The 16,999-nt window shown below is 39.0% G+C and overlaps 1 protein-coding gene across 1 annotated transcript in view; it reads left to right on the top strand.

Moving 5' to 3' along the window:
• eef2l2 (eukaryotic translation elongation factor 2, like 2) overlaps positions 1-16,999 on the top strand; it is a 41,076-nt gene that overhangs the window by 4,411 nt on the left and 19,666 nt on the right. Inside the window, exons 4-6 of the mRNA XM_039758331.1 lie at positions 4,759-4,970; positions 8,907-9,088; positions 15,598-15,703. Of these exons, the coding sequence (XP_039614265.1) occupies positions 4,759-4,970; positions 8,907-9,088; positions 15,598-15,703 (500 nt within the window). The remainder of the gene's footprint in view (positions 1-4,758; positions 4,971-8,906; positions 9,089-15,597; positions 15,704-16,999) is intronic.

Below are 16,999 nucleotides of genomic sequence, written 5' to 3'. Positions count from 1 at the left end.
CCGAACTGCCCAAAGATAGATTTCTACGTACCAAGCAAATGGCGATACGTTCTAAATTACTTACGGTTCCGGAGCTGTCGAAGGGTTTAAGTTAGTCGACGATGTTAGTCCTGGAAAGTACACCCCACCAAACCAACGTTCCAAAAACCAACCGAACTTACTGTTATCTGCTCGAACCAACACCAACTTACTATACTCGGCCGTCCAGCAGCGTCACTGAAGCATTTGAACATTCTTAGCAAATCATGCAATACTGCGTCTGCGTTTGCCACGTTGTGTTCTAACTACAGAGGCAGAGTCCCATTGCATGGTTCTAACTTGTATTGAGTCGAGGTATTGACACGAACACCATACATATGGGGTATTGACGCGAACACCATACATACGAATAGTATCAAATTATATATAAAGATTTCTTTACATTATAGACATCCCTAAATCGATATCTTTTCAAAACTGGCCCTATTACTATATCATTACTATAACTCCGTTAATAGAAGGGTCACATGTGTTTTCTTAAGTCTGTCTTATTGTCTTAATCTGAAAATGACACATGTTGCATTCACTTGCTGTGAGAAATGTCAGTTTTCCTTCTTCTTCTTCATCTTTTCCCACTTCCATGTTAGGTCACTGTGCTTGTTCAACCTTCTCCATACTCCAGGGTCCTTAACCTCCTCTCCAGTCAGAAATGTTTCCTTCAGATCTTCTTTTACTTTATCCTTCCACCTCTGCTTTGGTCTCCTTTGCTTTCTCTTCTCTTATACTTCCATTCCTATCATTCTTCTGCTCACATATTCATTGTCTCTGCTCATCCATACCACTTCAGCCTCCTTTCCTGTACTTTGTTAGATTGCTCTCACACTTTTGTTGTACCTCTGCTCATCTCAATTTTTATTCTGTCCTTTGTTGTAACTCCACACATACATCTCAGCATTCTCAACATCTCAACACTTTCACCTAATTTCTACTCCAGAGCTCCCTTTGCTGCCCACATCTCAGCTCTCGCTTCATCTTTGCTGGTCCTACCACTGTCTTAAAAACCTGACCTATAACCTTAATTCTTCGACAACACAATACTCATGATACTTTCTTTCAATTGTTCTTTCCAAACCACACTCTATAGGTTATTTCAGCATCTAATTTTACGTAAATGCACTTCCAATTTGGAAGCTTTCAGTAGGAAGCCAGGATATAGCTTTGTTACTTGAACTTGACAGGCTGTGATTTGAAAAAGAAAACCATCAGTTCAGCACTCAACTGAAGTTTCTCTCAAAACTCTATATAGAAATACATATGAACAAAGGTTTCCGGCACAAGCTGACCACACTCACTTATTTATGTAAATGTAAAGTATTGTACATAGGAATTAAAAATGTTAAGTTTGAATACAATATGGAAGGTCTGATGCTTAAAGGTACAGTGGCGCCCTGGTTTACGAGCATAATTCGTTCCGGGAAATGTGCTTGTAATCCAAAGCACTCGTATATCAAAGCAAATTTCCCCATAAGAAACTCAGATGATTTGTTCCACAATCCAAAAATATTCATATAAAAATGATTAATAGAAAATATAAAGTAAAAATACATAAAACAAATCAACCTGCAGTTTACCTTTGAAAAGAATTGTGGCTGGTGTGAGGGAGTGGAGAGGAGAGGAGGAGGGTTATTGTGTAGGACGACTTTCAGTATCACTAACGGAATCCCTGCTATCTGTTGCCTCACTGGAATCTTTCTTTTTCTGTGACTTTAACAAGGAAACGTATCCAATGAAAATTGCTATTACCTCCTTTTGAGAATTTCGTGGAAATGTGACATTGCATTGTTGTTAAACAGATTAATCGCTCACACCGCTACAGCCTTATTCGGGTGGTGCTTTTCTACAATTTTTTTTTTGTTGCAGTACAGTTACTAAAGAACAGTCACTACACTTGGACACAAAATAAAAAAATGCTTTACACGCACACACGTAGTCACCATGCTATAGTAAACCGTATAAGCTCGTACGGATATTGACTATATGAGTGAGGCACGCCGACTAAGACCGAGCATGGGAGATGATTACCCACAATCCCGCAGTGAAGAACCATCAGCTCAGTTGTGATCACGTGATGCTCGGCAGACAAAGCCTGTACATACTACTCGTATTGCAAGACCTTGCACATTTATCAAGTTAAAATTTATTACAAATTTTAGCACGTCTTGTAAAACACTCGCAGACCAAGTTACTCGCAATCCAAGGTTTTACTGTACTGCTTATGAGAAGGATTTAGGAGCTGTAGTGGACTTGTCACTGTCAGGTGCCAGACAGTGATCAGAACTCATTAAGAAGGCTGTGTTAGGGAATATGTCATGATGTGTTAAGTACAAGTGCAAGGAGGTTATGCTTAAGTTATATAATGCACTAGTGAGGCCTCACCTGGACTACTGTGTATAGTTTTAGTATCTATATTACAAAAAAGACATGTCTGTGCTAGAGGAAGTCCACAGAAGAGATATGAGCTATGAGGAGAGACTCAAAGAGTTTCAGTTTAGGCAAACCGAGATTAACAGATAACATAATTAGTACAGGGGATCCCAGCTGTTACTTTAAAATAAATTCTTCCAGACAGTGTTCAGAAGCCATTAAAAAGGCTGACAGAATGTCAGCTTATATAGCGCAATGATGTGTGGAGTACAAGTCACAGGAGTTTCTGCTTAAGCTTTTTAAAACACTAATAAGGCGTCACCTGGGGTTCAGTTTTGGTCTCCGGGGTAGAAAAAAGACATAGCAGGGCTAGAAAAAGTCCAGACAAAAGAGACTAGGCTCATTCCAGGACTACAAGGGATGCTTTGAGATAAGATTAAAGTGTAAGAAGGGACATGATTGAAATGTTTAAAATTATGAAGGGAATTAGTCCAGCGGATCGAGACTGTGACTGTATAGTGAGTTCATCAAGAACACAGGGACACCGTTGGAAACTTAAGGGTAAATTTCACACAAACATTAGGAAGTTTAGTTTAGAGAATCATGGACACATGAAATAAGTTAAAAAGTAGTATGGTAGACAGTAGGACTTTAGGATCCTTCAGAATTAGACTTGATGTTATTTTGGAGGAACTGAGTGGATAGGATTTATGTTTTGTCTTGGTAGAGCAATATTTTACTCTACTTTCCCCTATTGTATTATTAATATGCAGCCTCTGTCAGAACACCTCAAATCTTACAGACTTACCACTGTTTATAAGGTATTATAGTATATAATTTCTCTCTACCTTCCCTCCTACATCTATAACCTCTTGCAATTAGGTGTAGTAAAAGACAAGCAGGAATTAAGTTGGAATTTAAACAATGTATTATTGATAATATTCATAAATAATAACAATATGCAAAGTACATTTAAATATTGGCAACCTGATTAAATAGTGATGTGTAGTTTCAGGTGGCACACAGACTTGTTAGTTACTTAAAAATGTCTCTAGTTCATTTGTGGTCAGCTTTCAGCCACATGTCTGTTAAATATGGCTGCTGAGCTGTGTTCTCCATTGTGTTGTCCTTTCTGTGCATCAGAGGTACTTCTTCATCAGATGTTAGTAAGAGAGAGAGTGTGAGATTAAGCAAGTAAATATATAGATTCTCTGTCCAACCCTTAGAGCCAATAGGACGTCATGGTACTTAAAAGCTTTTGATACACGCCAATTCCAAATAGCCATACTTCAGACCAATGGGGGAATAGAACATCTTAACACCTGCCCCCAAACCATATGTTAAAGTAAAGCTTAGCTGTTAGGCAGCCTGGCTTTCTTGCGGGGGGTTGAAAGACTTTAGCAGATAAACACTCGCCAAACTGGTTTAAAGCACAACTCTGTCGTAAAATTCATGAATGCTTCTCACTAATGTAACACTAAATTACATTGCTTTGCCTAAATTACAAATAAAGACATACAAAATATTTATCAAGTTATATGCAAAATCTCACATCACAACAATGAGTTTTCTAGAGCTGAATGGCCTGTTAATATTGTAATGCTCTAAAGTCATAGATGGGATGGCAGAGTACGTCAGCGGCCAAATCCATAAGAGCAAAATCAAAAAGAGCCAAAAAATGGGCAAATGGTCATAAAATAGGAACTCCACTATAATCACTATACAAAAAAAAGCAGTCAAAACTAGAGGAGACCATTCAACCCATCCTGTTTATTTGGTTAGTCAACAGCTAGATTGCCCTAATATCTCATCCAGACACTTTTTAAAAGTAGTTGATGTTTCTGCGTAACTGAATACTCAGTGGTTAGTTCCAGGTTCCTCTGCGACTTTGTGGAGAGAACTTCCATCTTAAATACACGCCTCCTTAACTCCACCCAATGTCATCGAGTATGGGATTAATTTTTGTAACTGAAAGTTCTGCTAGTTCAGCTTTATTGATGCCTTTGTAAATTTTGAAGAGCTGGATTAGGTCTCCACACAGCCATCTGTACTCAAGAATAGAGAGGTTTAACTCCCAGGGCATTATGGACATACTGTTGGGTGCCATCGTATTCAGAGCTTCTACAGCTGCTTTGCAGGTTGGCCAGAACTGCACAAAGTACATCTAATTCAGTTTCTGTTTTACAGTCTAAGCATTACATATGTTCTACAATGTAATCTAACATTTTATTTGTCCATTAAATTACTTCAACACCTTTCCTAGATGATAAAAATATTACTTAGATGTAAAATACTAAATCATTCTCAGAAGTTGTTTCCTGTCACTCAGTGTTGCCCATCTTTGTTTAATTTTAGGGGTGTGTGTGCAAACAGAAACTGTACTGAGGCAAGCCATTGCTGAACGTATCAAACCAGTCCTGATGATGAACAAGATGGACCGAGCCCTTCTGGAACTTCAATTGGAACCAGACGAACTTTTCCAGACTTTCCAGCGTATTGTGGAAAATGTTAATGTCATCATTTCTACATATGGAGAGGGTGAGACTGGACCAATGGGCAACATCATGGTATGTTTTAGAGTGTTGAACCAAACCTCTAGATTGCAAAGGGACTACAATTAACACCATACAACTATACTACACATGTATTGTGGAAAAGCTAAGGAAAAAACACACAATTGTGATTTGCTGATGGAGATTTTTCAGTAACAAATACTGGGCCAGAGCCCATCCTGATTTGTGCACAAGGCAGAAACCAACTGTGGATGGACATAAGTCCATCACAGGACACGCTTCAGAAGAGATCTACACTGAATCATAGCAGCAGTTAATCAAAGCTGCACTCTTTTGGAAGGTAGGACATCACCAGAGTGCCTTGGAGAAGTTCCATGTGTTAACTGTAGGAATATAAAAGATCCCTGCTAAGGATATCAAGCCCAGGAATTGAACCTTTGACTGTGGAGATTTAAGGCAGCAGCACTTACGTTAACGAATCAACCTTTATTTTATATAATACCAGTTGTCCCCTGTGGCTCTGCCCACGTAGTAGTGAAACAGGACAAACATTAAAAAAACTATAAAAAAATGTAGGAAGGTAGGTACACTCCAACGTCAAACACTGGCACTGTATCTGATCATGTTCAGCTCTGACGGGAAAGTGTCCAACGCGTGGGGAGAAAAGCACGTGGCCGTGATATCTCTGCCAATGAGCAGCTACCCTCTGAAACACGTAGATGTGATCTCTCTCTCAAAAACGTCAAACGTTACTCCTTAACAATCATGGTACACTCCAGCACATGGCGTGAGGTAGAGCGACTCGAACGGAGGCTGGCACATGACTGAGGAGGGCCCCGGCCCCCTCGGCCCATAGCCTCTCTCTTTCAGATTTGTGCAAATAAATCGGTACCACAAGCGAACTATGATACTTAGCGCGATGAGAGAAGTCGTAGAATCAACCGGAACGTTCAGCCTATTTATAGATAACCCAATCTCAATCCGTTAAGTAATTCTCTTGTGAAAAGCAGACAGACAAACAGACAGATGTTGGATTTTATATATACTGTATATATATATATATATATATATATATATATATATATATATATATATATATATATATATATATATAAAGATATTTACCATTACAAAATTATTTCCTTACCATTATTCAGTCTTTTTAACGAAAAAGGAAAGAATATTGTAATTGGAGGTGCAATTAGTGACAGTGAGGAAGGCACTATATAAATGCAAAGAATTATTATAAAACACTAGCATTTAACTGTGCTCAGTTTTTTCTGGTCAAATCTGCACATTTCCAACTGACAAAATAAAAATAAAATTATGCTGTGTATTTTATAAGTAAACAGGATGCAAAGGTACTATTGACATAAATCTGAATATATGAGGATTGAAATACAATATTAAGCATTGTGATATCCTCTTAGTCCATTTCTGAGGTGGCAGAACCAACATCAGTTTACAGTAGCCTTTAGGACAGGAGAGGAAGACCAGTGTGTTATAAAGTGCAATCTCTTCAACATTTTGGTTTAAGTTCCTTTTCTAAGTGTTATTTTGCATTATTTTTCTTTGTTTGAAGCACTGAATCCAATTTTTGCATTTTTTCCGTCTTTCAAATCATTTTGAGTTATTGCAAATTATTTTCTGTCTTTTCCGTAATCATTTTATTTTTCTCGAGCTGTCGCCTTTTTGAAATGTCATTGTCATGGTTCAACATTGGTTGCTGTGGGTAAGACTGGACCATTGCTCAACATCATTCAGGGCAATGCTATAAAAATCAGTGCTTCAGATTTGTCATCATCCGAGTTTACGGATATACAAAGAGAAACATTTGTGTGTGTGTTATTTATTGCTTTTTAGAATTCCTGGTTTCCTGACTTTTGTTTCTGAAATGACAAGTATGATTTTTGGATTGCGATTTAGTTTCAACGTAAGATAGAACTGATATTTAGTTATAACAAATTTGTGGCTTGCTGATATATTTCCCGTCCTGGTACCTCCATGAATTCTTGTTGTCTTTCCCCATGCAAGTCATTCACGGTGTAGACACAAGTACAATGTGCTCGCGCCACACATTGGTGCACTCGGGGTTTCAAAACCAGTTGTTATAACTATTCCCAAGTGGGAATATCTTTGCCCAATTCACTGCTTTTGATTGATCAATAATTTAAAAAATAACTTTCCAAAATAAAGAAAAAAAAGTAAATGATCAAAATGTCAGAAAATCAAAATAAACAAAAAATAAAAATGTTGATTTAGCACAAAATTAACAGAGAATACCTCAAAAGTAAAATAAAGAAGAAGGGTGAAAAAATACTTTAATCCAATTACAAAAGTATAAATTAATAAACCAGAAAATCCAAAATCTAAGCAAATCTTTTGCAAAAGGAAAGAGTCCTGACTCGGCAGGAAACAGATAACTAATTTTTTAAGAGTAACCAGGAAATATGTGCAAAAGGCAAAACAAAATGAATGAAATTAAAACAAAGTGGCCAAAACCCAAAGGAGAGGCAAGAATTACAGTCAAAATTCAGGCAAAGGAGTTGAAAACCAAGCAGGACACAAAAATCAGTCACAATGAGAATCACCTTAAGGGTATCCATCCATCCATTGTCTAACCCGCTGAATCCGAATACAGGGTCACGGGGGTCTGCCGGAGCCAATCCCAGCCAACACAGGGCACAAGGCAGGAACCAATCCTGGGCAGGGTGCCAACCCACCGCAGACCTTAAGGGTATTAGAGGATTTATCCACAGATTGCATAAAGTCCAGTGCAACTGTTGACCTTTTATCCCATGTGCTAATGAACTAAAGGTCATGACCCCAGAGACCATGCTCCTAGAAACGTGGGAAACAACCCTAACAACGGTTACACAAAATAGGAAAAGGCTATACGAACCCAAAAGGTTGATCACTAAAGGGAAACACAAAAGGGAGTCAAAGAACACATTTACAGAGCAACTTATGCCACAGCAATATGACTGCAGCAGCAGGTGTCTTTAAATATCCTTCAAGTGTCTGTGGTCCTACAGCACCTGCCAGATCTTGTAATTATATAAGATAGAAAGAGCAGGAGACTGTAAAAAGCACACAATAAAATATAAGAGAAATGAAAGCAAAGGAGTAGAGGAAAATGATAAACAGAAGGGCACTTATGTGATAGATAGATAGATAGATAGATAGATAGATAGATAGATAGATAGATAGATAGATAGATAGATAGATAGATAGATAGATAGAAAGATAGATAGATAGATAGATAGATAGATAAGGCACTGAATAATAGATAGATAGATAGATAGATAGATAGATAGATAGATAGATAGATAGATAGATAGATAGATAGATAGATAGATAGACAAGTACCATGGCATGATATGCACTCTAAAATGGACCCTACTGCCAGGGTGCCAGTCCATTGCAGGCCAAGCACACATACACAAAATAGGGCCAATTTAGCATCGCAATTAAACAAACCTGCATTTCTTTGGACTGTGGGAGTCCACTCAGACACGGGGAGAACGTGCAAACATTGGACAGGGAGGACCCAGGATACAAACCCTGGTCTCCTTACTGTGAGGCAGCAGAGCTATTGTGCCGCCCAGATGTCAATATATGAAGAGTCTTATAGGTTTGTATGGGAGTAGTAGCGTAGTCCGCCTCAAGATTCGGAGATTTAAAACTTTGTAATTCTTTACTTGTCAACTACTTGAGGTTTATTACAGTCTTAAAATTAATTAGCATTTTTCATATACTTTTACAATTACAGGTTTTTAAGGTTGTACATACTATTAAGAGTATTAAAAATACAACAGATTGGAATGGAGGAATTTGGCTGTGTCATAGCTAGGATTGTTCTGCTTAAGACTGAATACCTTTAAAGGGATTATATTAATTAGATAGCTTATTATAAAAAAAAGTGTAAATTATGCCAGTTTAGTTCGTCTGTGGTTCTCAAGATTTTTTATTTCACTGTTTGAAATTTAGGTGGACCCAGTTGTCGGGACAGTTGGGTTTGGATCTGGACTCCATGGCTGGGCTTTCACTCTGAAGCAGTTTGCTGAGATGTATGTTGCTAAGTTTGCATCAAAAGGAGAGAAGGCACAACTTAACCCATCTGACAGAGCCAAGAAAGTAGAGGATATGATGAAGAAGCTGTGGGGAGACAAGTGAGTAGCAGCAATGTCTGTTTCAAGAGATCTTTAATCTTTTGCTTTATATTGTGAGGTGCAAATGAGGGAGAGGAGAACCAAAGAAAAGTGGATGTGCCAACCAGGCCACCTCAGTTACTGCCAAAGTCCAAAATGGGTGTGTGTGGTGGCGTAACAGAAATCAAGCAAAATAGATGCCTCTTTAGCCTCTGCAGTTTCTCAAAATGATCGTCTCTCTTGAGTGGGTTTGGGTCAGTGAACTCCGTCATGCAGGATTCGGTCCCTCAGATTGAGACGGCATCTTCCAGGAGCCCTCGAATTTATGTCGAGCGACCAGAAGAGGCGTGGTTTAGTTGAGCAGCGACGTGGCTGAAGTGCCCACACTGTTAATGCTGGTACCCCTTTTTGCCCCACCGGGGTACTGCGTACTTTGACTGAGCCTGGAAGGTCATCCCCAGGCTCCCATATGTGAGGCGATCAGTACTCTGCATGTATAAGCAGAAGCATTTATTGGGGTTTTAGTTGTATTCATTTTTTTATTTTTTAATTTCTCTTTAGTGTTTGGCATAGTTGTTTATGCCAGCGCCTTTTCTATTATGTTGTGCTGGGAGGGTATCCTGGGTATATCAAGAAAAAGACCTTGCATTATGGAGTCATAAGAAGACATGCTGGAAGCGTTTATTTATTTTATTTCCTATAGTTCTTTGCTGTTTCTCTTCATGTCTCAGTAAAGTTGTATTTTTTTTTGTCCCTAGTTTATTGAGGACGTAGATGGGCCCCTTTTATTCTTTCCATTGCACTAGCCATACAAATTCTGCCCTGTCCTTATACTGTTCCTCCCTTATACCTCCATGAAGTCATCTCACTGGGTGGGTCTCTACTTTACCTTTTTTCTGACCATCCTAGGCGCACTTGTTTTCCATTCTAGACTTTTTCTGATCCAGCATCTTTCTGGTCTTTTCCTGGACAGTGAGCAGTGCACATTCTTAGGTTCTTGGACTTCTCATTCCCCTTTTCTAATCCTATTGATTATTCCAAGGAGGCATAGCGAATTGTGATAGTATGGTTATGTGTAGTAGAGTTGACACATGGTGCAGTTTGTGCAGCTCTCTCCAAAAGAAAAATAAAGTTATTTTCATTCAATTGAAATGCAATGGTTAGCATTGATAAAAATAAACAGGGAGAACACATATAAAGGTTTGGGGTAGCTGCCCCATGTACTTGGTAATTTTAAGCAAACTGAAGATAAAAACAGAAATATGTCTTTACAGACGCGAGTCCAAAACAGAAGGCAGGTATGTGAGGTAAGATGGCCATTTACATATGGTTGGCAGACAGGAAGAGGAAGGTTCAACGGGACCAGAGCTGGAAATGATATCTTTGAGAGGCAGAAATGGAAGTGATGTCCACGAGGAAGCAGGCTGTATGGTTGGTCTACAGAGGGATATAGGAGAAAGTATTAGAATACAGTGGTTTGGCAGAGAAACCCATTAATGAAGGTGGTAATCTGTCTCCCAGGCGCACGTAGATAGATGGCTAGCTAGCTAGCTAGCTAGCTAGCTAGCTAGCTAGATAGATAGATAGATAGATAGATAGATAGATAGATAGATAGATAGATAGATAGATAGATAGATAGATAGATAGATAGATCATATTTATAATGCACAAACCCCAAAGTCCAGGCCACAACACAATAATGCCTTGCTCTTCAGGCTGCCTCCTTGCCTCTCCTCCCGAGCTCCGTCCTACTCCACTCCCGACTCTCACTGCTGAATGGAGGGAGACGGCCCCTTTTATCATCACCCGGATGTGCTCCAGGTGCTCCCCAGCAATCTTCCAGTGGCAGTCCCCAGAGTGCCAGCTGCGCACCCTGAAGCACTCCGGGTGTCCCCGCTTCTCTTTCCCCCAGCACTTCTGGGTGTGGCGGAATTGCTGAGGTCCAGGGCCCCCAAGGCATCGGGGCGCCTCCATAGCCACCAGGGTGGTCGCCCCACGTGGTCTGAGGTGGGCATAAGCCTTCTTCCAGTCTTCTGGGGTGTACCGGCCAGGTCGCCCCCCCAGGCACCTGCGACAATAGATAGATAGATAGATAGATAGATAGATAGATAAACTGGGAGTTTGGTTTGAGCAAAAAAGATAGATAGATAGATAGATAGATAGATAGATAGATAGATAGATAGATAGATAGATAGATATGTAAGGCACTATATAATAGATAGATAGATAGATAGATAGATAGATAGATAGATAAACTGGGAGTTTGGTTTGAGCAAAAAAGATAGATAGATAGATAGATAGATAGATAGATAGATAGATAGATAGATAGATAGATAGATAGATAGATAGATAGATAGATAAGACACTGTATAATAGATAGATAGATAGATAAGGCATTGTAAGATATATAGATAGAAAGGCACTATATAGGCAAAAGTATAATAAATAGATAGATAGATAGATAGGCACTGAATAATAGATAGATAGATAGATAGATAGATAGGATAGATGATAGATAATAGATAGATAGATAGATAGATAGATAGACAAGTACCATGGCATGATATGCACTCTAAAATGGACCCTACTGCCAGGGTGCCAGTCCATTGCAGGCCAAGCACACATACACAAAATAGGGCCAATTTAGCATCGCAATTAAACAAACCTGCATTTCTTTGGACTGTGGGAGTCCACTCAGACACGGGGAGAACGTGCAAACATTGGACAGGGAGGACCCAGGATACAAACCCTGGTCTCCTTACTGTGAGGCAGCAGAGCTATTGTGCCGCCCAGATGTCAATATATGAAGAGTCTTATAGGTTTGTATGGGAGTAGTAGCGTAGTCCGCCTCAAGATTCGGAGATTTAAAACTTTGTAATTCTTTACTTGTCAACTACTTGAGGTTTATTACAGTCTTAAAATTAATTAGCATTTTTCATATACTTTTACAATTACAGGTTTTTAAGGTTGTACATACTATTAAGAGTATTAAAAATACAACAGATTGGAATGGAGGAATTTGGCTGTGTCATAGCTAGGATTGTTCTGCTTAAGACTGAATACCTTTAAAGGGATTATATTAATTAGATAGCTTATTATAAAAAAAAGTGTAAATTATGCCAGTTTAGTTCGTCTGTGGTTCTCAAGATTTTTTATTTCACTGTTTGAAATTTAGGTGGACCCAGTTGTCGGGACAGTTGGGTTTGGATCTGGACTCCATGGCTGGGCTTTCACTCTGAAGCAGTTTGCTGAGATGTATGTTGCTAAGTTTGCATCAAAAGGAGAGAAGGCACAACTTAACCCATCTGACAGAGCCAAGAAAGTAGAGGATATGATGAAGAAGCTGTGGGGAGACAAGTGAGTAACGCAGCAATGTCTGTTTCAAGAGATCTTTAATCTTTTGCTTTATATTGTGAGGTGCAAATGAGGGAGAGGAGAACCAAAGAAAAGTGGATGTGCCAACCAGGCCACCTCAGTTACTGCCAAAGTCCAAAATGGGTGTGTGTGGTGGCGTAACAGAAATCAAGCAAAATAGATGCCTCTTTAGCCTCTGCAGTTTCTCAAAATGATCGTCTCTCTTGAGTGGGTTTGGGTCAGTGAACTCCGTCATGCAGGATTCGGTCCCTCAGATTGAGACGGCATCTTCCAGGAGCCCTCGAATTTATGTCGACGCGACCAGAAGAGGCGTGGTTTAGTTGAGCAGCGACGTGGCTGAAGTGCCCACACTGTTAATGCTGGTACCCCTTTTTGCCCCACCGGGGTACTGCGTACTTTGACTGAGCCTGGAAGGTCATCCCCAGGCTCCCATATGTGAGGCGATCAGTACTCTGCATGTATAAGCAGAAGCATTTATTGGGGTTTTAGTTGTATTCATTTTTTTATTTTTTAATTTCTCTTTAGTGTTTGGCATAGTTGTTTATGCCAGCGCCTTTTCTATTATGTTGTGCTGGGGAGGGTATCCTGGGTATATCAAGAAAAAGACCTTGCATTATGGAGTCATAAGAAGACATGCTGGAAGCGTTTATTTATTTTATTTCCCTATAGTTCTTTGCTGTTTCTCTTCATGTCTCAGTAAAGTTGTATTTTTTTTTGTCCCTAGTTTATTGAGGACGTAGATGGGCCCCTTTTATTCTTTCCATTGCACTAGCCATACAAATTCTGCCCTGTCCTTATACTGTTCCTCCCTTATACCTCCATGAAGTCATCTCACTGGGTGGGTCTCTACTTTACCTTTTTTCTGACCATCCTAGGCGCACTTGTTTTCCATTCTAGACTTTTTCTGATCCAGCATCTTTCTGGTCTTTTCCTGGACAGTGAGCAGTGCACATTCTTAGGTTCTTGGACTTCTCATTCCCCTTTTCTAATCCTATTGATTATTCCAAGGAGGCATAGCGAATTGTGATAGTATGGTTATGTGTAGTAGAGTTGACACATGGTGCAGTTTGTGCAGCTCTCTCCAAAAGAAAAATAAAGTTATTTTCATTCAATTGAAATGCAATGGTTAGCATTGATAAAAATAAACAGGGAGAACACATATAAAGGTTTGGGGTAGCTGCCCCATGTACTTGGTAATTTTAAGCAAACTGAAGATAAAAACAGAAATATGTCTTTACAGACGCGAGTCCAAAACAGAAGGCAGGTATGTGAGGTAAGATGGCCATTTACATATGGTTGGCAGACAGGAAGAGGAAGGTTCAACGGGACCAGAGCTGGAAATGATATCTTTGAGAGGCAGAAATGGAAGTGATGTCCACGAGGAAGCAGGCTGTATGGTTGGTCTACAGAGGGATATAGGAGAAAGTATTAGAATACAGTGGTTTGGCAGAGAAACCCATTAATGAAGGTGGTAATCTGGTGTAGATAGATGGCTACTGTAGCTCCTAGCTAGCTAGCTAGATAGATAGATAGATAGATAGATAGATAGATAGATAGATAGATAGATAGATAGATAGATAGATAGATAGATAGATAGATAGATAGATAGATAGATAGATAGATAGATAGATAGATAGATAGATATAATAGATAGATAGATAGATAGATCATATTTAAGCACAAACCCCAAAGTCCAGGCCACAACACAATAATGCCTTGCTCTTCAGGCTGCCTCCTTGCCTCTCCTCCCGAGCTCCGTCCTACTCCACTCCCGACTCTCACTGCTGAATGGAGGGAGACGGCCCCTTTTATCATCACCCGGATGTGCTCCAGGTGCTCCCCAGCAATCTTCCAGTGGCAGTCCCCAGAGTGCCAGCTGCGCACCCTGAAGCACTCCGGGTGTCCCCGCTTCTCTTTCCCCCAGCACTTCTGGGTGTGGCGGAATTGCTGAGGTCCAGGGCCCCCAAGGCATCGGGGCGCCTCCATAGCCACCAGGGTGGTCGCCCCCACGTGGTCTGAGGTGGGCATAAGCCTTCTTCCAGTCTTCTGGGGTGTACCGGCCAGGTCGCCCCCCCAGGCACCTGCGACAATAGATAGATAGATAGATAGATAGATAGATAGATAGATAGATAGATAGATAGATAGATAGATAGATATGTAAGGCACTATATAATAGATAGATAGATAGATAGATAGGTAGATAGATAGATAGATAGATATGTAAGGCACTATATAATAGATAGATAGATAGATAGATAGATAGATAGATAGATAGATATGTAAGGCACTATATAATAGATAGATAGATAGATAGATAGATAGATAGATAGATAGATAGATAGATAGATAAACTGGGAGTTTGGTTTGAGCAAAAAAGATAGATAGATAGATAGATAGATAGATAGATAGATAGATAGATAGATATGTAAGGCACTATATAATAGATAGATAGATAGATAGATAGATAGATAGATAAACTGGGAGTTTGGTTTGAGCAAAAAAGATAGATAGATATATAGATAAATAGATAAATATTTTTATTTAAGCCGTTTATTTTTGTTGTGGTTTGTGGAGTTTGATGGACTTTTCACCTTGTGATTTGTTGTAACAGCTACCTCAGAAAAAATATTTTCCTAAGTGTCCTCCCAAGTACTTCTGTAAAATCTGAAATATGTGCTGTTTGAAAATTAGCTTCAAAGGGGTAAAGTATATCCTGTCCATACTCTCCCAAACCTGCACTGCATGATGGACTCCCATCTGTGTTTGGTGTGAAGCATAAACCGTTCTTGGAAGGGCTGCCAGTCCATAGCAGGGTCCATTCACAAAAGCACCAACAAATCATATTTGGAGTCTCTAATTGGGCCAGTCTGCACGTTTTTAGGATGTTACAGGAAAACCTTTAGAGTACAGACAGACCACCCCCACAGGAACATGGGGAGAAGGTGCAAACCCAGCACAGACCATGACAGGGTTCAGGATGCTGGACTTAAAAGTCATTAAGGGCTAACCACTGTGTCACCATCTTTCCCCTTAATATGGCAGGGTGATATGTTAATTTATGGAATGTGTTGTTTGGTTTTGAACTAATGGCTAACATTTTCTAATAAATGTTTACATATTTTGTATTGTTAACACATATATTTTTAAAATTTTAGATACTTTGACCCAGCAGTAGGTAAATTCAGCAAAACAGCTACAAATGCAGAAGGCAAGAAGCTGCCTCGTACTTTCTGCCAGCTTGTTTTGGATCCCATCTTTAAGGTACTGCCAAACTCTTTCTTGGAGCTATTAAAATTAAAGAGGGAATTCTATTTGCAGTGTTAAGCATATGTTATGGTGTCTTTTATTATGAGCACCATCACAAATGTGTTGACAGAAACATCAGGGAAAGCATTACACTACTAATAGATAACAAGCGACATCCTGAAAAAATCAGTGATACAGTCCAGTGAAATGAAATAGTAACTCTGAATAGATAAAAAATATGCTTAGAATGTTTGTAAAAGTGAGAAGTGAGAGTGCAAGTAGCTCAAAGAAGAGCCGAGTCTTTGATCTGATTTAAATAATACTCATAGGTCCTGCAATAGACTGGCACCCTTTATAGGCCAGTATGCCTTCTTGTAACCGATACTGCCGCTATAACTTCTTGGCTGCTGTGACCCTGAATAGGATTAGGAGGGTCATAGAGTTATAGTAGCCATGGCATCTGTTGAAGACCGGTAATAAAATAATATAATATATATATAAAAAATACTTTTTTAAAAATCATGCTTAAGTTAAAAAGTGTACTAAAAAATAAAAAATAGGTCTCTCATGCATCACTTGTAAAATGAAAAGGTGGGCACTTTTGCTAAGTGTTTTTTGAATGTTGATTGATGAAAAGCACCCACACTTTTATTTTACGAGTGTATGAGAGACCTGTTTTTTACTTTTTATCACACTTTTTAACTTAATATATTCATGGTTTTTAGAAAGTATTTTTTATATATATTATTTTCAACTTTTTAGTCTTGGGTTTGTTTTAGTAATCAATATCTTAACAATTTCTTTAATATTTCTATCCCTTACTAGCGTCATCTATTGGTGAAATCTTGAACTATTCTTCATATAAAAATTTCATTTCTTAATTAACATGGATTAATTAAACAATTAGTGAAACTGATTGATTCATGTATTGTCATCGGAAGTGAGTAAGTGTGCAACATTTCAAGTCATGTGGATAATAGGAAGTGGGTTAAATATGGATTACAAGATTTGTACCAGACAACAAACAGGTGAAGTTAAAAGAAGTGTGGCAATAATAATAAAATTAAAAATATTTGTTATCTCTTGTTCTATGTGTACCTTCAGCGCCTTTGCTGTGTAGTTGCATGTGTGTAAACCCCTCTTCACCAACGTTCACTCCCTCAAGTGTGTTCTTGTAAAGCCTGCTTCTCAGACTGTCATTATTTTCACAGTGCCTTTCTCACCTCCTGTACTGTTTTATACTTTCTGTCTTTGAATTGACTCCTCATACATCTAATAGTCACGCATTTTTTATTATATAACTAGCAGAAT

The sequence above is a fragment of the Polypterus senegalus genome, chromosome 7 (genome assembly GCF_016835505.1).
Source record: "Polypterus senegalus isolate Bchr_013 chromosome 7, ASM1683550v1, whole genome shotgun sequence".
NCBI classification, from domain to species: domain Eukaryota; kingdom Metazoa; phylum Chordata; class Cladistia; order Polypteriformes; family Polypteridae; genus Polypterus; species Polypterus senegalus.
The sequence above is the reverse complement of the archived record's forward strand: the minus strand, read 5'-3'. Positions and strand labels throughout refer to the sequence as shown.